General features: G+C 34.2%; 1 protein-coding gene across 2 annotated transcripts in view; it reads left to right on the plus strand.

The window, feature by feature from the left end:
- The first annotated feature begins 225 nt into the window (after positions 1-225).
- Positions 226-21,364, plus strand: part of LOC122520939 (zwei Ig domain protein zig-8-like) — a 299,078-nt gene continuing 277,939 nt past the window's right edge. For both annotated transcript variants that reach the window (XM_043641269.1, XM_043641270.1), the window contains exons 1-2: positions 226-524; positions 11,052-11,179. In XM_043641269.1, the coding sequence (XP_043497204.1) occupies positions 11,110-11,179 (70 nt within the window). In that variant the 5' untranslated portion in view covers positions 226-524; positions 11,052-11,109. The remainder of the gene's footprint in view (positions 525-11,051; positions 11,180-21,364) is intronic.

Consider the following 21,364-nt stretch of genomic DNA (forward strand, 5'->3'; position numbering starts at 1 on the left):
ACGAGGGTGAAGAGTTCGAGTTACTCGCGTGCATCTTCGCTCGTTGGCGGGTAATACGAAGGAGGGGTTGAATCTTTTTAATGTATTATTCGTTATTATTCGTATTATTCGTATTATTCGTCGTGTGCGCGATTATTTGTGAACCAAGATAATAATAATAATAATAATAATAATAATAGTAATAATAATAATAATAACAACAAATTTAATAATAATAGTAATAAGTAATAATAAAAAAAATTCATAAAAATATTAATATTTATAGTAATTATAATAATTAATAGAAAAGGTGTCAGTAAATTAAATCTGTGTGTCGTGTACAAGACGAAGACGGGGTGTCGTTTGAGTCGTGTTAGTGACGGAACAGTGTTTGTTTGAGAAAGCGACCTCTTCATTGGAAGGAGATAGAAAACACGTGGAATAAAAGAAAAAAGATATACGGACGTACGAGGAGAATCACGTCAACCGTCGCATGGACCACAACTCGAAAAGGAAACGAACCTGACCCGCTTGCTGAAACGGGGGTAAGATAACAAAGGATTTTTATCTCTTTCTCTTTTTTTTATATATCTTTCTCCCTCTTTCTCTCTTTCTCCCTTTCTCCCTTTCCCTCTCCCACTCATTCTCTTTTTTCTTTAGTTGCACTCGACTTCGATGTTTCGACGTCCTCTATCCTACCGAATTAATTTCGAACGTTCTTCCCACTCGCGGCACCGTGCCAACCGCCTTTTCTTCTTAATGAAATTCTTTCGATGCTAGACTACAAATTGAAATTAGCCACTGAAATATATTCTTCTTATTATTTATCTGCTACGAATACCACCTATGCATTCTTCTTTTGGTACCTTTGCGCTTTTTTTTTGTAAAAAGAAAGAACAAAGGACGAAAGGAATTTTCGAGTTTGCTGCATTTGGAAAGAAAGAAACGATTGAAAATTTGGAGTAGATACGTAAGTATCTACTTTGCTTGATTCACGTGTCAAAAAGAATACACTTACAGGTTACACGTTTCTCCAGGGAAGTTTTGAAAATCTTTCTTTACGATTTCAATGGCTTTCGAAAGAGTTCAAGCTTTTCAAGTTCATAAGAATTCTTTCTCTATTTCTCTCTTTCTTTGTTTGACTTTTTCTCTAAACTTTTTTTCTCTCTCGTACTACGATTCTCAGCGTCCCTCGTCTTTGCTTTGACGGACTGCGAAATGATCTTTCTCGTCTGACTCTTTTCTTTTGTACTACTTTTCGACAGGCGTTATCTCCTTTCCTGTCATCCCTGTTCCATCCTACGGAAGAAAAAAAAACCTTGCTCGAGCGCTCTGCCTCCTGACTTTCTTTCATCTCTTTCTCTTTCTCTTTCTCTTTCTCTATTCCGGACCATTACATAAAGAAGATATTAGTTTACAATAGACACTTGTACGAACGTAGATGAAAGCTTTCCATGGTAGCACTTGTTCCATGTATCGATAAGTCCTTGGTATAATAGAACCTGTGGAATAATAGTTCTCTTGCACTTTTTTATTCTTTCTCACTCCCTCTTGGTCTCTTCCCTTCTATTTTTTTCTTCTTTTCTCGCCCCTCCTCTTCTTCTTAGTCGTCAGATAGATATAACTTACACATCAAAGGTAGAATCTACGTGACAAGAACAAAATCCGTTATTTTACTATCTTTAATCTATTTATTTTGTCTATTCTCTTCGTAAACGAACTAAGGAAATATGAATATAACATAAATGAGTTCGTACAGAAAAGAAATTTTTTGTTAACAATTTATAATAAATATATATTGTTATGTACGTATTGATACATACTTCTATACTATTGTTTAAGTTTCATTAGTTTATTTTTTAACAAAGATAAATCTATTTTCTAATTTTCCACGAGAGTAGTTGAATCCTATTTTATGGAAGAAAGAAGTTTTTATAACTTTGACGAGCCGAGGATAAGAAATTCTTTCATTTTTATTCGCACTAAGGATATTAATGTTAATTCGAGCATCCTGATGCAAAATGGCTGGCTGGTTCGCCATTAGGAATAACCAATTTAAACTGTGATATCAAAATTAGGTCGGTTTGCCTAACGTAAATGAAAGAAATTAATCAAGTCTCGTCTTTCGAAAAGGGTGTCGCGAACATAATGGTGAACATTAAGCCCACCTGCTTTTTATATCCCAACTTACGATCTTGATCGCCTAGTTCGCGTTATCTCGGTACACTACTTTCTTCTTGTTTGTCGTGTCTGATAAATTACTCGGAAGCCGTAGTCCGCCATCCGTTATTTTTACCTTTTAGACACGATCATCATCGTTTAAAATGAAAATTCTACGAGTACCATGTCTTCTTAGTATTTTCATCGATTTGCAATTCTACGTCTAGAAATATTTTACCAAATTTGTTCTCCTTCGACCGTTCGTATTTAACAATTTTTTTTTAAGATCATTCTGAAAACAGTTGCTTGTTTTTTGCTCGTTGCTTGGCCAACGATTTACGTGATGAGAGTTTCGTTTAGTGTCTTTGTTTTGTTTTTTATCAAAGCTAAAAATAAAAGTGCTTTTAGAAAATCACTGGTACTCGAGGACGAACGCTTTGCTAACTTTCAAAGAAGGGTGAAATAGATAAAAAGGATGTGTGTGCGTATGTGTGTATCTGTGAGGGAGGAAAAGATAGAGTGTGAAAAAGGAAAAAAGACTAAGCCACGAAAAAATACACATTTTTGCGTGGACGGTTTAAGCAAAACTGTGTTTTGTTTTTGCTTTCTTCTGATCCCTCGTTTTTGAATCTTAACGTTCTTCTAAGTTTTAAATCGTACTTTTATTGTACTTAAATGGCTAAAACTTGTAGTGGATATGGTACTAGGATTGCTAAACCAGTTATATGCAACTTTTATAATATTGCATCTCATCCATCTTGTCTTCTACGTTCTGGTCATCCTTTCAGTGGGGATAAGTTTACTGACTGTAAATCGAATAATACTACTACTCTCTTATTCTCGAAGGATGACCAGTATATTAATAAGATTCGTTATATTATTCGCGAGGAATTTTACGGCATTATTCGAGAGGAATTAAAATCCATGAGGCTTGATCTCCTTAAAAACTTTAAAAGTGATATTCAGAAGCTTCGAGATGATATAAATGTTATGATGGATCGAGTCTCTACTATAGAGAACAATATACACGATCTTCATTCGAAAAAAATCGTTACTGCTGAGGAAGTCATTGACGAAATTACTGAAAGAGAGAAAAGATCGTTTAATATTATATTATTTAATCTAGAAGAAAACGACTCATCTTGATCGCCTAACTCAGATATTTCTGATGATGTCATGGTCAAGGACATTCTCTCTAAAATTGATCCTTCTGCTCATTTAGTCTCTGGTTCTACCAAAATAGGTAGGAAATTTGTCAACAAAATTCGTCCGGTTCGTGTCACTCTTGCCTCTAAACATAAAGCTATTTCAGTGTTGAAAAACAAAACTAAATACTCTGGTCCTGTTTACATCAGTCAGGACCGTACAAGAGCTCAACAAGATCATTTGAAAACATTAAAGAGTGAACTCAAAGTGTTAACGGATAATGGTGTATCTAATACATATGAGCATTAGATTCTTTAACGTCATTTCTAAAATCGTTAAAAATAATTTTCCTTCAAAAAACTTATCTTCTCGTCGAGGATCTATTACCAGAATGTTTGAGGCCTAAGGACCAAATTCTCTGATTTAAAATGTTACTTCGTTTCTTTGTCTACTAAACATGACATCATTATTTTTGTTGAAATGTGGCTTTGTAATAGCATTTCTAACTCAGAGCTTGGGTTAGACAACTTTAATTTTTATAGGCGTGATCGTTACGAATCTAATAACTTGCTTAAGCGGGGAGGTGGTGTGCTTGTTGCCGTTAGTAAAAAATCTTTCTTGTTGTCAGTTAGAGGTTACATTAAAGCATGTTGAACAGCTTTTCGTTAAAGTTTTCTTCAAATCTAAATTTTTAGTTCTTGGTTGTGTTTATATTCCTCCGAACTCTGATATTTCTATCTATGAAGATCATGGCAAATCTATCAACGAAATTCTCATGCTTAATGTTAACTCTGACTTTTTTATTGTTGGTGACTACAACCTTTCTCACGCGCTTATATGTAATGATAATAATGGTCTGCTTATACATCTACCTACTGGTCATTATTCTGTCTCTAGTCATGCTCAAATCATCTGTGACTACTACAATCTCTTTAATCTAAATCAACTAAACTTCTGTCAAGACTCTAAATATCTGCTTGATCTTGTTTTTTCTTCTTCTCTCGTTTTATCTATAATTTTCTCTACCGATCCTTATCTATCCCCTGACAAATATCATCCTCCATTAGAGATATCTCTTCCTTCTGTTTCTTCTTCCAAGCTTTCCAAGTCTACTTCCATCAGGATAAACTTTTTCAAAGCTAACTACGTGGTTATTAATAAATATCTTGCCTCTATTGATTGGGACAATACAATTAAAGACCTATCGGTTGATGTGTTCTTTTTTATATTATTATCTGAATCATATAATTGATCAGTTTGTTCCTTCGCAGCGATCATTTCAATCTCGTTTCCGAATCTGGTTTTCTAGCGAACTCATTATGTTAATAAAACAAAAAAAATTACTTCATACTCGCTTTAAAACTACCAATCTTTTTGATGATTATCTATTGTTCTCTAATATTAGAAGTAAGTGTAAATTTCTGACTAAGAAATACTATGATGAGTACATCTTGTGAACTGAAATGATTATTCCTAATAACATTAAATCTTTCTGGAGTTTTATTAACTCCTTAAAAAATCATCTGTCTCCGACTCCTGTACATACAATGGTAACACGTTGAGAGATAATTTATCTCTTTCTAATGCACTTGCTGAAATCTTTGAATCTGTATACACGTCCAATGACTCTTCTTCTAGCCTCTGTAACTTCGACTATATTACATCTCAATCTAACATCTACGTCTCTAGTCTTTCTATTAATATTGGTGATATTTTCTGTAGCATTAATAATCTTAGAAATAACTGCTATCCAGGTTTTGATGGTATCCATTCTGTTTTCCTAAAATCCTGTAACTTTCTCATATCTAGAGTTTTATGGTTAATATTTAATAAATCTCTATCTGTGATGGCATCATTCCCATAGTATGGAAATCATGCCTAGTTAAACCCATTCCAAAAAAGATGTATCCTCCTCTGTATCTAATTTTCGACCTATTTATGTTCAAATCACTATCCCTAAGATCTTGGAAGATTTAATCAGTAAAAAACTATCTTTCATATTCAAGAATACTATTATTTCTCAACAACACGGATTCATTACTAGTAGGTAAACCATCACCAATTTAATTGAATACTATCACTTTCTGTCCTGTCATTTTGAAAGAGGCTTTCAAGTTGACGCTGCCTACACCGATTTCAGTAAAGCTTTTGATTTTATTAATCACCCAATACTATTAGATAAACTTAGTCTGGTTGGTCTTAATGGATGTTTACTTTCCTGGATGACCAGCTTTTTATCCTCAAGAACCCAAATTATTCAATTAAAGGACTCATTCTCTAGAGAGATTAAAGTTACTTCTGGGGTTCCGCAGGGCTCCCATCTGGGCCCTCTTTTATTTGTTCTCTTTATTAATGACATTGGGCAGGTTTTTAAGAACTCCAAATTTTTACTTTATGGCGACGACTTAAAAATTTGTAATAGTATTGATAGCACTTAGCCCTCGCAGTGCTTACCTTTTACAAGAAGATCTTAATAGACTTCATGTTTGGTGTGTAAATAATAAATTATCTCTTAACTGGTCTAAATGTCATATTGTTCATTTCAGTCGCAAAAAAAGCACTAAATATTCAATTATTTTATTGACTCTTATAAGTTATCTTCTACGGACTCTATTAGTGATTTAGGCATTATTTTCCCTTTCGATCTTTCCTTTAAATCACATTTCATTAATATTATTTCCCGTAGTATTAGTGCATTGGGACTTATTTATAGAGTCTCCAGGCATTTCAAGGTTACGAATACTTTAAAAATTCTTTATTACCAATTGGTCCCTCCTATTCTTGAGTGTGATAGTGTAATATGGTCTCCTTACATCATATCTCATATTCGTGACATTGAGAAGGTTCAATATAAATTTCTTAGACTCGCTGTTACTCATAGTAGTCAGTCTATGTCTCTCTCTTGTCATGATTATGATGATATTAGCAAATTCATGAATATGTCCACTCTGAACAAAAGAAGGATGATATTTGACGCTTTATTTGCTTGTAAGGTTTTTAAAGGGTTTGTCAACAGCTCAGATATCATTCAGCTTTTCTTCTACAATGTTCCTTCTAAATATCTTAGGAATTATGACCTATTACACATCAGTACTCATAACACTTCATATGCCTATCATAATTGCATTAATAGAATTTCCCAATCATTTAACCACTTCCATCAACTCATTGATCCCTTCAACCAATCCATATTCTCTATTAAATTTTGTCTAAACTCACTATAGAATTGTATAACTTTGTTTTTTTCTTTAGTCGTTATTATTGCAACTTAATGTGTATTTTATTTAATTCTTTATAATTTTTGTCAATATATTTATATATTCCTTTTATTTATTGTTAATTTCTTTGTATATATATTTTTATTTATTTATTTATATTTATATTATTTATATTTTTTTATTTATTAATATTTGTTTCTTGTTATGTAACAATGGGTAAATCCCGTCAATGCACAAATAAAAAAATAAAAAAACTTCAAACGTTTCCGGAGTGCTATCTGCTAATTCACAGCTGCATGCAACTGCGTTTCAGCCTTTTATCTCGGAAGATACGTTGAATAGAATTTCCTGTTCCACGAATATTATTTCTCTGTCTTTCCTTTTCTTTTTGTCTCCGTCCATCGTTTTTTCCCACTCATTTCCCTTTGTTTTAACATCTGACACATTTTCTACATAAAAATAATAGTTGTTTAGTATGATCCGGTTTTTTAATTACTACGACTCACTTCCTGTTGATCGAAATTTACGTTGCATCTTCTTCTTCTATTTTCTTTTTTTTTTCTTTTTATATCTATTTATACCACCGATCTAAAGTTTGCAATCACTCGCTGATTTCCGTAAAAATCGAATACACCGATTAATTTTGAGGTGATATTACTCATAAATTTTGTTGATAAATAAATCAACCTTAGTTATTTTAATATCATTCATTTCTTTTTTTTTTATATAAATATCCTGTTTCTCTGAATTTACATAATGATTGCAATCCTGTGGACATTAATAGTTGACATTATTCGAAAATTAGATTTATTCAACGTGCCTCGTTAACACCGATCTATTATATTTATCCTTTATAAATTTCGATATTTAATACTAAACGTTAAACTTCTTTGATTCTGCTCGAGTCTTGCGACACCAATCGATTGTCTAGCGCAGTTAAATCGAACGAGGATATATTCGTTTTTCATGAAAACCTTTACCTTCCGTAAAAAGATTTTCCATCAATTGAAACGGGAAGGAGATTCGTATTCGTAAAAATAACGGGGAAGACCATAGTTTAAAACATTCGAACGGAACGAACGCTAGCTTTTTCTACGTTAGAGAACTTCTCGATAATACTGCGAAACGATCAGTTTCTGCAGACAGGATTTGGGTTATGTTTAAAATGGAATACTTCGATGGAAGTTCTTCGATTTGTTATGAAGCTGGAAAGTCGTTTGACTTTCGTGCGTCGTTTGCTCCGAAACGAGAGAAAGAGTAAAAGAGTGTTTATATATGTGAGTGTGTGTAACAGAGAAGGGTAGATAGATAGATAGATAGATAGATAGATAGATAGAGAGAGAGAGAGAGAGAGAGAGAGAGAGAGAAAGAGGGAGAGAAAAAGATGGAAAATAAAAAAGAGGGGAAAAATAAGAGCCGTCTTTTTTCTATTAATTTCCGTCCTGACGCGAACTCACTTATCTCTTTCTTGTTCTTATTTTCCTCTCTGTTGCTGTCAAATCGTAAAGTTAATATAAAAGCGAAACACGGCTTTATCGTCGATATTCGTCGACCGTACTTCGCAGACCGTACTTTACAATCGTCACGTCGCGTCGTCAAGCAAATCTTAAGAAACGATTTTTCTTCTTTATTGTTTCGCTTGGTAATTTATTTTTCGCGAGTGTTTAAACACCTCGGCGACAAGTCAATCAATGGAAAATGGAAACTGGAAAAGAAGTAAGATAAAATAAATGGAAAACTCGAGAAACACAATTACGAATTAAATCTTTAGATTAAAAAATATATTATTCCGATGATGGGAGAATGGTATGTATGAGAAAAGATGGTTAGAATGGTTAAAACGGTTAGAAAATAATTTCATTGCTGCGTAGGCGTTTTTATTTATTTTCAGGCGATACCGTTTGGGTCAATCGGAGGGGATGACCAATGATGGAGGGGAGAATAGGTATATATACGTAGCGAAAAGAATTGACGGACTGTGTGCTAATTGTATTGTAATTACGACAACAGTTTTGCGAGAGTATCGAAGAAATTAGTCCGGCAATATCTCTGTTAAGTAAAGTGAGTAAATTAATTTTGATTATAAATACTTACTATTTTATCCTATCTTATCTTATTATATTTCATTATATCTTATTAAACAATATTAAATATTAAATAAATAAAATAAATTTTTATAAATATATAAAATAAATCTTACATGATTATATATAAATGCATAAATAAATTTGATAGATGAAATTATTTATTTTTCACTTACACGAAATCTGATTATATTATTTTCTTATTTTTTGTTTTTTTTTTTTATAGATCTTAATATTAAAAGATTGTTGTGTAAAAAATCTCGACCAAATTGAAGATTATATATTAAATTATAAGTATATTCCATCCTCATTTATTTACGATAAAAATAGAGAATATAAATAATCTTGATCAACAAACGAAATATCTTTGTTGAAGTCATTTTGAAATTCAATGAAACAAAAGGAGGATCGTGGATAGGATATAGTTGATGTTTCACAAAGAAGAGTCTTTTACCTCTCAAGAGGGAAACACCGTAGAAACACCGAAACAGAAGACAAAGCGAGGAAAATGTAGGCTTCTCTCGTGGATAGTTGGATGCCGCTCGGGTTGACACACAAAGTCCAATGCGCGCGTCGCGTCAACGGTGCATCGAGTAAGAACGTTTCTGGATGAAAAGAGATACGAAACGCCCTATGTACCGCCTTTTCTCTCTCCAAGGGCTCGTTTCGTTCGTTTCACATGTTCACGAGAGAGTGAGAAGGATGCTTTAGTCTCTATCTTCTTTTTTAGTCTATTTTACCCTTCGTTTCTCTCTGCAGTGGCGGGAAATACGAAAAGAAAAATAAATGTAAAATAGAGAGAAAGAAGATGAAGCGATAGAGAAAGAAAGTAAGAAAGAGAAGAGGAGAAAACGTTTTGACAGTGAACATCGCTTGTGATTTGAATAAATGAACCGCGTCACACATACACGTTTACTGGAGGACATATGGGAAATACTATGGTAGCAGCCGGTCCACAGCGAGCCATTTCGTTTACGGTCCTTGCTATAAGAAACGGAACAGAACATCACGCCTTCTACGGATCTATTCGAGGAGAAAAGAAATAGATAGAGACAGACAGACAAACAGAGACAGAGACAGAGAGAGACAGAAAGAAAGAGTGAGAACACGCTATCTCGACGTGACGAATGAGTAGTTTCCCGAAATCGTCTTTCTCTCTCTTTTTATTTTCTAGAAATGAGAAAGAAAGAGAGATATACACATAGAGAAAAAGAAAGAGAGGGAGAGAAAGTGTGTAGAGAAAATCAAGCATGAGATTCACGCGATTCTCCCTTGGAATTCGTATTTTCCTTAAACTCGAGATTGCCCTTTTCTCTCGTGGGCCACTTTGCAGAAAAGAGAAAAGCGTGCCGTGGCTAAAAGCGAAGCAAACTATATATTTTTCCTTCCCTCTCTCTTTTTCTCCCTCTCTCTCTCTCTTTCTCTTTCTTTCTTTCTCTTTTTCTACTTTTTCCTCTTTCTTTGTCGTCGTCGTCACGCTTCGCTCTCTCGATAAGGCTCATCTTTTGGACCTTACTAGCACACGAAACTCACTCTCACCCTCATCTATGTCTCTGTATCTGGTTCTCTGATATAACGTTACGTTGGAAATTTTATAGGATTACCTAGGTATTGTGTGTAACTCGCTCTCAGCTTGGCTCTTTTATTATGTCGAATTCTACAGATAATATGAGTTTCTTTTTTGCGCGTGCACTCGAGCTCGCTTTGTCGATTTTCAATATGAAAGTACTGAAAGTTATATTCGTTTTAATACATTTTTTCTCAGCCTGTTTTTCTTTTTCTCTTTCTCTTTCTCTTTTCATTTTTTCTCTGTTTTACGTTGCATTATAAACATAAGTATAAAGCGTAACGATCTTGAAATGTAATTGAGATCTTATTTGCATTTCGAAGGCTAGACAAATATGAACTAGAAGTATATTCTCTCATACATTTTACGCAATACTGTAGTATTATACAGAGTGTAAGAAATAAATGTGTTAAAGAACTGGTAACTTTTCTTATAAAAAGTATACGATAAGTAGCGGTTATTAGCTTTTTCATGGTGTTCACATCCCTTTTAATGATTCGCGTTACTCAAAGTTTAACAAAATAACAGTTTTCTTAATCGTTCATTATTAGATCTTAATCTTATTGATCAAAGAAACTTACAAAATTTCCTAAAGTCTAATTGAATCCTTTAGACAAAATAAGATTATTCATTAACGCTTTGAGTTTTAATGTCAGATTAGTATTGTTATTTGAAGTATGTCTAGTCTTTGTATTTGAACACATTATTATGTGGCTATTTGCTTGTTGTACATACATACGAACATCGTTCTTAGTTCTATGACATTTCAGAAGTTAGTTTTGCCATTAAACGAAAACTTACTCTTCAAAGGTTTAAGACCACAGAGAGAGAGAGAGAGAGAGAGTAATGAGAGAGCATACGTCTTCGGTGTATAATATAGTCTTTCCTTGTTTGCAGTTCAGCTTCAACGTATGAGGGAAACGTATTATGTGAGGTGAAATTGAAGACGAGGGAAATGAAGATGTCCACCATCAGCGTTGCGACATGGTTACTCGGAGTTGTTGCTCTGACGACGATTAATAACGGTAAGTCATTTGTAATAATAAGATTTATCGATTACCGATTTTTCGTTTATTCACCAAATTCTTAACTTTATCAACTATTTCTTGTTATTGGTGTAATTTAATTTGTAAGGACGAGATATATTTGAAGACCATTGCCATAAAGTTGGCAATTATTTTATTGAAACATTATTATTTTATTGAAATAATTAATTAATTAATACGATTAATATAACGACTATTATTACGCAAACAGGTTAATTAGATTTTCCAATAACAACGTAAAGCTTCTTTTAATTTAAATATCATCTTCGGTGAAGAATAATATATTATTAAATTTAGTGAGAAAAGAAATTTTCTTACACGATATTCCAATTCGTGATTCCAAACTGAAAACGATGTCGTTCATTAATATGTATGTACCTATAACGGATACATTTGTAAATAATCTAACTTTACTGAGTTGCCAAGTTTTCTGATTTATGCGAAAAGGTTTTATACCTTTATCACCTCGAGAACGACGTTTTACGGTTTAAATACGAAAGAAACTACACACGTGTTTTTACATTATCAATTTTTTTTTCTTGATTACATTAGCAAAGTTAAAAGAAAAAGGGAGGGGAAAAAAATGTGTGTTTTTATACTTTGTATGGTCGCGTTTCGTAGATCCTGCTGATAGAATGTAAAATTTGCTAACTGTATCCAAGCAGCATTCAACTGCGTTGTAACGTTTTCAAAAGCGTTTCGCTCGTTAATTTCGCATGGAACGATCGAAGTTACCCATTTGAATGATGCTCGTTATTTTCCCCTTTTTTTTCTTCTTTTATTCTTTTCTCTCTCTGCCTCTCTCTCTCTCTCTCTTTCTTTTATTTCTTGTCATCGCTGCGATTACTCTCTCTCTCTCTCTCTCTCTCTCTCTCTCTTTCTTTCTTTCTTTTATATCTTACGGCGAGACATAGCAGCGGCATTTAAACGTACAATTGGAGTCCTTCATTATTGTCCGCGAGGCTGCGGATTGTTTGAGAAACAATGGCGTGTCGCTTGGAAAAGCGCGAATCCGTGCTTACACCTTGCCGTACGCTTTTCGCACGTTATAATTTTATTATTGCATTTGTCATTCATATTCGAAAGAAGAAGAAGAAAACGAAAGAAAGAGAAAAAATTTCAACTATTCTTTGTATCTACGTTAGATTAAATATTTTTCCTCTACTGCTAACGATAAGTATTATACGTATTTTATGTTGGTTAAATTTAACGAAACATAAAGAAGAAAAAGAAGAAATCTGTAAAGTCTTAAAACAAATATATATGACATTCGATAGATAACAAAATTTCACGTGACTACGTAGCAATCGATTTGAACACAATTTACAGACGAATTCTTGGCAAGAAAGTAATCGTTAACGATAACGATACACTATAAGTATCTTTTATAAAAATGTCAGAGTTTATATCGACGTTTATAGAAGCAAAGGTAGTGGTGGTAGTGGCGGTGGTGGCGATGAAGGTGATGGCGATGAAAGTGGTGGTAGTGGTAGTAGATGTTGTGTAGTGGTGGCAAAACGTTTGAAACTTCGAAACGTCCTACGCGACTTGATTTATCGTCTGAGCTCCCACATGGTTCCTAGTATTTTCTATGGAAGGTGGAGTCTAACGACGCGATATACGGACAACTATTTACGACGACCATTAGCGAAGTACCAAGCGAGAGGATTTAACTGCCGCCTCCGATAGTGAAAAATAAAACGATTTTTTAATAATCTTCTCCATTTATATCGTAAGCACGTTTAGGCCGATAGTTAGATTTGATTAAATTCTTTATCTTTTTGTCTTGTCTTTTCTTCTCTGTTGTCACAAATGAAAAAGAAAAATAATTCGAGAATTTGTTTCTTGTTGTTAGTCATTATCAATTTTATTGCAAGATCGTTGGATTGTTTCTTTAGCAATTATGTGTTATCTCTAAGGATATTTCAGTAGATATACCGTGCATTCTAAAACATAAAACATCACAGTTACTCTTGTCTTAAATTTCCATTTGTGATCATAGGTATATATATCTTTTAATTATGACTTTAGAAATTCTAGAATAATATTTCCATAAGGTTTTCTAACGTGTTTGTTCACATGAATAATTTGATTTTCACAAATCTAAAAAATGTAAGCGTGGTTCAGTACTTTCTAAAGGTTATTTTTGTCATACATATCTGGTTCCTTGTATACGCTCACAGATTTGATAAATGTTTTATCGACTCGAATTCATCACGAGCTATTTTACATATGCTTATATGAACAAAGGAAGATACAAATATTTCTTCATTTTTTTACTTTCATTTTTTTATTTTTTATGTAACTCGTATTTAAAATTCAAGATTCTAGCATTATCGGTTATCTCGAATTTTTATTTACCGTCTTTTTTCTTCGAACTCGACTGCCGTTCGTTCTTCTTTTTCTTTCGATTCCTGTCAATAGTAGAATAGGAAAAAATTTCCTCGCGTGGGAAATACCGTTTTCTACATTTTTTCTTTTTCGAATCAATGCGAGACTCATGTTAGTAGAAAATTTTGTGCGAATGCGTATATAAAATCCGAACGTTCATCGAGGTTGAATTGTTGGAAAAGAAATCGTGGTAGGGAGGGGTGTGGGAGGTTTCGATTGAGATAGGAATTCTGGGAAAAACGATACAATGATTTAGAATTGAAAAGTACATTTGCGTTTTTTATTCTGTTAACACGAGCGTTAAATTTTAGTATGGGCTTTTGATCAATTAGAACATAGAATTTGTCTTTATAAAAGTTACTATGATATAGACGTTCTTTTTGTTATATTATATCGAAGAGAGAGAGAAAGAGATATCGAAACGGTTTGTTTTACGATCTGATATTAAAATTTGACGTTAACATACTAACCCTTTACCCTTTTGTCGACTAATTTTATTATAAATTGAAATTATTTTATTACAAATTCGAACGGAAAACCGTAAATTCTAGGAAGCATCAAGCACGACATATGACAAATTAATAGTCTTGTCCGTCAACTTGTTTGAAAGGTTATAGGAGCATGTCTTGTATCTAATTTTATTTCAACTTTCCGATAATACGAGCATCTAATTATCTTTTGGTCGAAAGTATGTACTATATTTCTTACGTTGCAATGAAATACGATGTTCTTTTTCTTTTCTTTTTTTTTAAAATATTTTTAATGAAATCAATTCATCTCGATAAAGTGTGTAGAATTTTCCGTTGAAAAAATAGAGCGAATTAATCGATCAATTTGATAGTATTAAAAAAAAAGGTCGACTTAAAAAAAACAAAACAGTATACAGAGTAAGAGAGAAGGGTTGGTAGTCCGAAATAAATAGAAATTCTTAGAGTATCTCGTGCTATCAAGCACGAGCATACTCTTAGAAAGAAAGAGGAATAAAAGGATCCGTGACAAAGGCTATTGTGCATTCGCTCGACGGACAGTGTCATCCAGTAGCGAGTGAGAGTAAAATTCCCGGGAAGGAAATAATAATCCGCGAGCATGTAAAAAGCTTGCCGCCTTTGATGTTGTTATTGACGTTGCTATTATATGAAAGAGGATCGCCGATTATTACATACACCTACACACACTTACACATCTATATAGATATTGATATTACATATATAGAGATATATTAGATAATATATATATGTATATATACTCAAGGAGTGAGAGAGAGAGAGGGGGATACACGCACGCACACATACAGAGACACGTAAATCCCCATCATCCTCATTGTTAGAGCAATGTTCTTGTGTTTGCACGGACATGTATTTCTCGTTTAATAAACAAGCAGTAAGTTGAACCCTTTCTCGATAGTCTTCCTTCGAAAATTCGGAATCGTTATCACGGATCGGAATCATTAAAACGAGAATGCTTGCTGCTTTACGACCGTTCTCTTATACATGTATGTGTATTTACCTGCATACATACATACATTCTGCTTGCTTTAGGTGTGCCCTTCAACGTGTACGGGTATGTGTACACGCGCTTATACAACTCGTTGGTTCTCGTCTCGAGCTGCGGGCAATAAACACTCTTTTTTGCGAGCAAACAATGCAGTGACACGAGGCGAAAAATTAACGAGGCGCAGGCCAAATTCAAACTCGTTTCTCTCTCTGTCTCTCCCTCCCTTACTCTCGTGCATACTATATTTCGTTCCTCTTGATTCTGAAATCCCTCTCTACTGAACGAACTCTTCCACGTTTTACCTCCTTCTTCCCTCCGAATTCGTGGAAGCGTAAAACCAAGGGTGAGCAAGTCGCTCGCGAAATCCTTCACCGATATCTCGTCTGCCTCTTGATAACTAAAATTCTTTCTAGCACTTCGTTATCGTACTTGCACTCTCGAGGGTTGTGAGGATCTCTTCAATAGGTAGAGTAGTACACACTTCGGCTGTTTTGTATAGAAAAGGCGATGGGTTTAAAGTTAAGATCTATTGTTACGTTAATTTAAACTTTGAAAAGAATATATACTCGTGTACTCTCTTTTTCTTTCTCTTTTTTTTCTTTCTTGTCTTTCTTGTCTTTAATTAACGTCTTCGCATGTGGATTGCATTACGTATTGTATTTATAAACACGCCAATCACATGTATGACATTTGCAATGAAACACAAAATTACGTTCGTTTATTTTTCTCTTTTACATTAGCCATCTACGTAAATTCGTACATCAAAGGGAATTTTTAAAGAATGTTTTAGATAGATTGCAACGCCGGTGAACTCGTTAAGCTAGTAACAATTTTTCAAAAATTACTCCCTAGCTACTAACTAGAGATGATTTTTTCGAATAAAAAGAGCATTCGCGTACGTAGGAAAAGAAACAAAAATAAGAACGATAAATCAGTTTGAATAAAGAGAATAAGAATCGAATTTTAGTAGTGTTTATCGATGGAAGATGGTATAGAATGAAGTCAGAGCAATATGTTCGATCAAATGTAAGCTCGTTGAGCAAGCAACGATCCGTAATTACGTCACCAATTTGCCGAACTCTCCGGTCCAGGTAAGCTAAATGAAGGAAACCGGCTGGAAGCATCGATATATATATAGGTATTCCGAAACGATGTTAAAGATGACGTTTCCCGGTAACGTAAAGCGTAACTCGTGTGTTAAAGCCAATGAGAAAGGTCGTTACGCATAGTTAATGACTAGCTATGGTTATCTCTCTCTCTCTCTCTCTCTCTCTCTCTCTCTCTCTCTCTCTTTCTCTCTCATTCTTTCTTCTTTTTCTATTTTTCTGCTCGTTTCCCTTTTTCTCATCGACCAGAAACTCCCAGGAAACAAGAAAGAGAAAGATAGGAAACTCGATGCAGCCGGAAAAATTATTCGACGAGAATAACAGCAGCGGGATGTTCTTTGTTCGGTGCGCGTTAATGAGCGACAAAAAAAAATGTCGTAGTGGGAGGATACGCGAATTACGGTTACCTCATTCGTCCCCCATCGGTTATTGTTGTTTTGTCGTAGCTACGATGAAGATCGTTATCCGAAAACACTGAATACAAGAATTAGTCCTTTCTTTCATTCTTTTTCTTAAGTTTTGGCTTGTTTTTTGGTTTTGTTAATAGATCAAATGGAATGGGGTAAAAGCGAGTATTAAAACAGAAAATTTGATTAAATTTTAAATAAGAGACTATTACGTTTTGGATCAACAATATAATAATAACTATTATTATCGTTGTATATAATAATAATAATAATAATTATTATTGTTATTATCATCATTGTGGTCATTATTATACGTAGAATATCCGTCAGTGTTTCTCAAATCTGTCGCCGTATAGTTTAAAACATTTGTTAGCAATTGTACCATAACCTGAATGTTTATAAAAATGTTTATAAAATTTCTTAAAATCTGGTCAAATGTAGACTGTATTTCACTATGGTATTTTCACAAGACTTACAATTGCTCCAAATTTTTTCTCCATCACTTCGTTTTTCATTTTACTGAAGCTTCGAGTTACGAAGAAGGATCTCCAAAGAATACTTTAAAATCTATTCTCGACACTTAAAAATCACTTTCCAACTCTACACATCCTTACATTCACGCACTGTAAAATAAACAGAAATTGTTTTCTCGAGGATAGAAAATTCTCCATATTTTCAAACGAAAAATCTCTTTTCCCTTGGCGTAATATTTGTTACGATTGCAAGACATAACAAAGACAAACAATTTGATCTTTTTACAATTGTACTTAAGATAAAACTCTAGAAAATGTTGAAAAATTGTTCACGTTCTCGTGTGTTACACGTTTTTCCTTTAAAATTTTCCTTCTCCTATTTCTCATGATCGAGGCAACAATCGCTAAGGTTAGTCCAGAACAGTAATACGTTTCACAGCTTAGTTTCCCAGTGGGACATCTTGGTGCGAAAGAGACAGCATCACCGTGTGGAGTTCACATTCGCTCTTGCTTTCCGAGCGTAAATTACGATTTGGATTGTAGACAAATCTTTAAGTGGATTCAACGATTTTAAAAAGAAAAGAAAATCGAAAAATAAGGCTATTTCTTTTAATCTAAATTAAAACGAATTTTATATTTTAATAGTATGCTAATGTAAAATAATTAAAGCTTTTCGTTGCGTATCCTACGCAAGCGAGTGAGTGAGATCATCGAGACGTGTCGAGACGTGTCGACACGTGTCGAGATATAGCGACAAAGAAGCATCTTAGTTTTACGGTGTAACAAATAAGCGCAGCGAGCTTCTTGCAGGGCGCCTTCGTTCTTCTAGCGCGCGTTCTCCCACCATTTCTATTAGGCCAATCATATGCATCGACAGCTACGTTATCTAACTTTTCGGCAATTTGTCCGCGCGTTGCATCGCCTTTTTCTATAAAAGCCGCGAGTTTTCACGCTTAATGCTATTCTACTACGAGACCTGCGAGCGATCGCATCGAAGAGAGCTACACTCCTGCGCAATTGATACATCAGCGGATACAACAAGCTACAAAGGAAGAGGGCACGTGGTCAGAATTCTATTCTGCCTTTGTAATATCATCATCGTAGATAGTTGCCGATAGGAAAGCCAGCGAAATATCATCGTCATCTGTATATTTCATCCAGGGTTTTCATGCCGAAAGGCTTTTCCCTGACGAGCCAAATAAATTGTACTTATTAGTACTGACTGGGCTCAAAAATATATTTTAATTTATTTTTACCTATCCTCATTCCTCATAAATAAACGATTCCCAATATCCACCTGTAAGTGCATTTTCCACGACAAGAAAACCATCGGAATACCGACTCAAGGCGTCGGTCATTCAACACTTTTATTATTTTTAACTTTTTCTAATTATCTTTTATCTAATTATTGTGAAAGGTTTGTAATATGGTTTTTGTAGTTTTTTGTTTTAAATTGACGTTGTCGGACGTTTTTTTATTTATTGACAACAATAATTTAAGAGTATTTATCAAAACGAATTCACGTAAAATAATTCAAGAAGTTAGAGAAGAACTCAATATTGATTAAGGAATGTGTCACCAATGCTACATGCAGGACTGTTCCATCAGACGACTTGTACTATTGATGGTACAAGTGTATTAATTCAATCAATTTCATTCAAATCAATATGGTCCGGTAGAAAAAAGTACAAATAATAGAAAAAAATTATTTTTTTACCAACCAATTACTTTATAATAAGAGTATCTGGGTAAAAGATAAATAGATAAATAAATAATATATCTATAATATTTGCATCGATGGATAGTTAGTTTTGCGGAAAAAAATTGATAAATGTAGGAGAGTTTAAATATTCAGTGGAAGAACCGAAACTGTTCAGACCCTTTGAAAAGTATCATACGTTTCACCTGCAGTACTTTAGCTATGAAATCGTAGATATCTATTTGCTTTCGGCCTTTGAGGTTCGTACGAAGCATGTACTGCTGGCTCCGTGGCTAGGATTCTAGGAAAAGAGGAATAGTAGGATGAGATTGGTGAAAGGCGAGTAGTCCTGCTGAACGTATGCGCGCGTGCGCATTACTACCATACATATGTATATATTTCCTGAGCTATCGTGTATATTTACTATCTATGTATGTATGCGTATGGGTATGAGAGAGAGAGAGAGAGATAGAGAGAGAGGTAAAGGAAGGTGGGTCGGGATCTATATATCTTTATCTCGGTCGCGATTGCATTGTTAGTACAGAGCGCATTGTTTGAACGGTGACGCGAGGCCTGCGGCGACCAATCAGCGTTTACGCTAGCCGTGCCTTATCAAAGATTCCTGCTACACCCTGCAGGGCTAAAATCAAGCCTCCCTCTCCTCTCCCTCTTTCTCTCTCTTTCTCTCTCTCTCTCTCTCTCTCTCTCTCTCTCTCTCTCTTTTGATACCTCTTCCACTCTGATTCGCACAACTACCGTCGTCCGTTTGAGAGCTTCGAAGACCTTCGAAACCGAGGCGGAACGCACAATAACGGATCGACCCTAATTGTTAACTTTCAGACTTCATAACAAGATCGTAAGAGCTAAGGGTAGGAACGGTAACGCATTTTTCTTATATTTTTCTTCTTCTTCTTATTTTTCTTTCTCTTTTTCTTTTTTTTTGTTGTTTTTTTTTGGTATTATCGACGTACCTTCGATCCTTCCGGCAACATTCCACGTCGATACCTATTAACGTTAGAAAATGAGGATAATGAACCGAACTTTGAGATCCTCCTTGTTTGCCGTTCTACTCGATAGGTAAAAGTTGGATTGATAAAGGCTTCATATAGATCACTAACTGAAATTATATATTTCAGTCCTTTTTTTTGTTATTAGTTCGCCTATATTTTTTATAGAAAATATTATCTATAAAAAGAAATAAAAGTAGGAGAGGGAGAATTAATTTGAAAATAGACTTAACTCGTTAGAAATAAGGAAAGTTAACGAAATAATGCTATTATATATTTCAACGTCGTCGGAGTATTATCGTGGATTATTGTGAATTTAGTTTTTAGGAGTATCTAATTAGACGCTCGTAAAAAAGAAAGAAAACCTAACCAGCTTGCGTGTACTTGTACATCGAAGAAAAAGTGGAAAAGATAAAGAGAAAAAGAGAGGTAAAATGAAGTTTAATAACGTAGTTGGAGTAATGCTATTACGTTGTAGCAAGAAGAGTAATTACTACCTTTCCTAAACAACGGTGCTCTCTTTCTGTAGTTGAAGTAAACCCATAACGGAAACTTATTTATAATTAATTAGGATAAGAAAGTAATTAGCAATAATCTACCGTTATCTTCTCTTGTGGTATCTTACTTATACGGCAAATGAACGAAATGACGGACACTCGAGATTATACGAGTAACAGAGACATCAGCAACATCAGACTCTGCGCAAACCTTTGATATACGTTTCGAATAACACCACGACGAAGGACGGTCCCTTTTTAACGCATATATCACTATGATTTGCGGCTTATCCACCGTTGTCCATTGTTCACGTATTTTGTCGCATCTATCAATGCCGTGCCAAGCCGATCGCTCGAGAAATCGGATTACTTTTTCACGTAACTTTCGATTTTAATCGTCCGAACGATCACATTCTCTCGCTCCTTCATTCACTCAGTCACTAACTCTTGTTTTTCATTCGAAGATGAAAAGAACAGGTAAGAGGAATATATAATTTTTGTTCTATTTTTCTTTTGTTTTTTGTTTTTTATTTTATTTTGATATTTAGCTCTTATAGCTAGTCTTGAAACTGTTCTCTCTTATGGGAATAGTAACAATTGTAATATATCGTCGAGAAAAGTCCCGCCAGCCTAGTCTATGTCTTATTCACAACGTTGTCCGCACACGTGTACCGACTTCGAACTTTACAAGAAGAAACTTTAACTTTTGCGACCCTCGTCTTTATATTACCATAATATTACTTTAGTATTTGCATAGTCCGCTTGTGTGTAATTCTATCTAAATGTATTTATTTTCCTATTTCTCTTTTTCTTTTACTTATCTTACTTATCTGGAATAATTTTTTTAAGATTATATTTCTTTTCTCTTAAATCTTACTAGAGTCTTACTCTCTTATAATCGTTAAATTTAAATATATTTATCGCTTTTTTCTAACAGTTTTTAAAAGCAATCAATTGCCATAAGAAATTGAACAGACTTTTGTCGAATAAAATGTAAAAGGATAAAAAGAGAAGGAATGATAGAAGTAATGAAAAGAACGACTTTAGACGCGAAGTCAAAGTGTAGGGTAGAGTGGAGGGTAGAAACGAA

Source organism: Polistes fuscatus, unplaced genomic scaffold, assembly GCF_010416935.1.
Source record: "Polistes fuscatus isolate 324 unplaced genomic scaffold, CU_Pfus_HIC Scaffold4, whole genome shotgun sequence".
NCBI classification, from domain to species: Eukaryota; Metazoa; Arthropoda; class Insecta; order Hymenoptera; family Vespidae; genus Polistes; species Polistes fuscatus.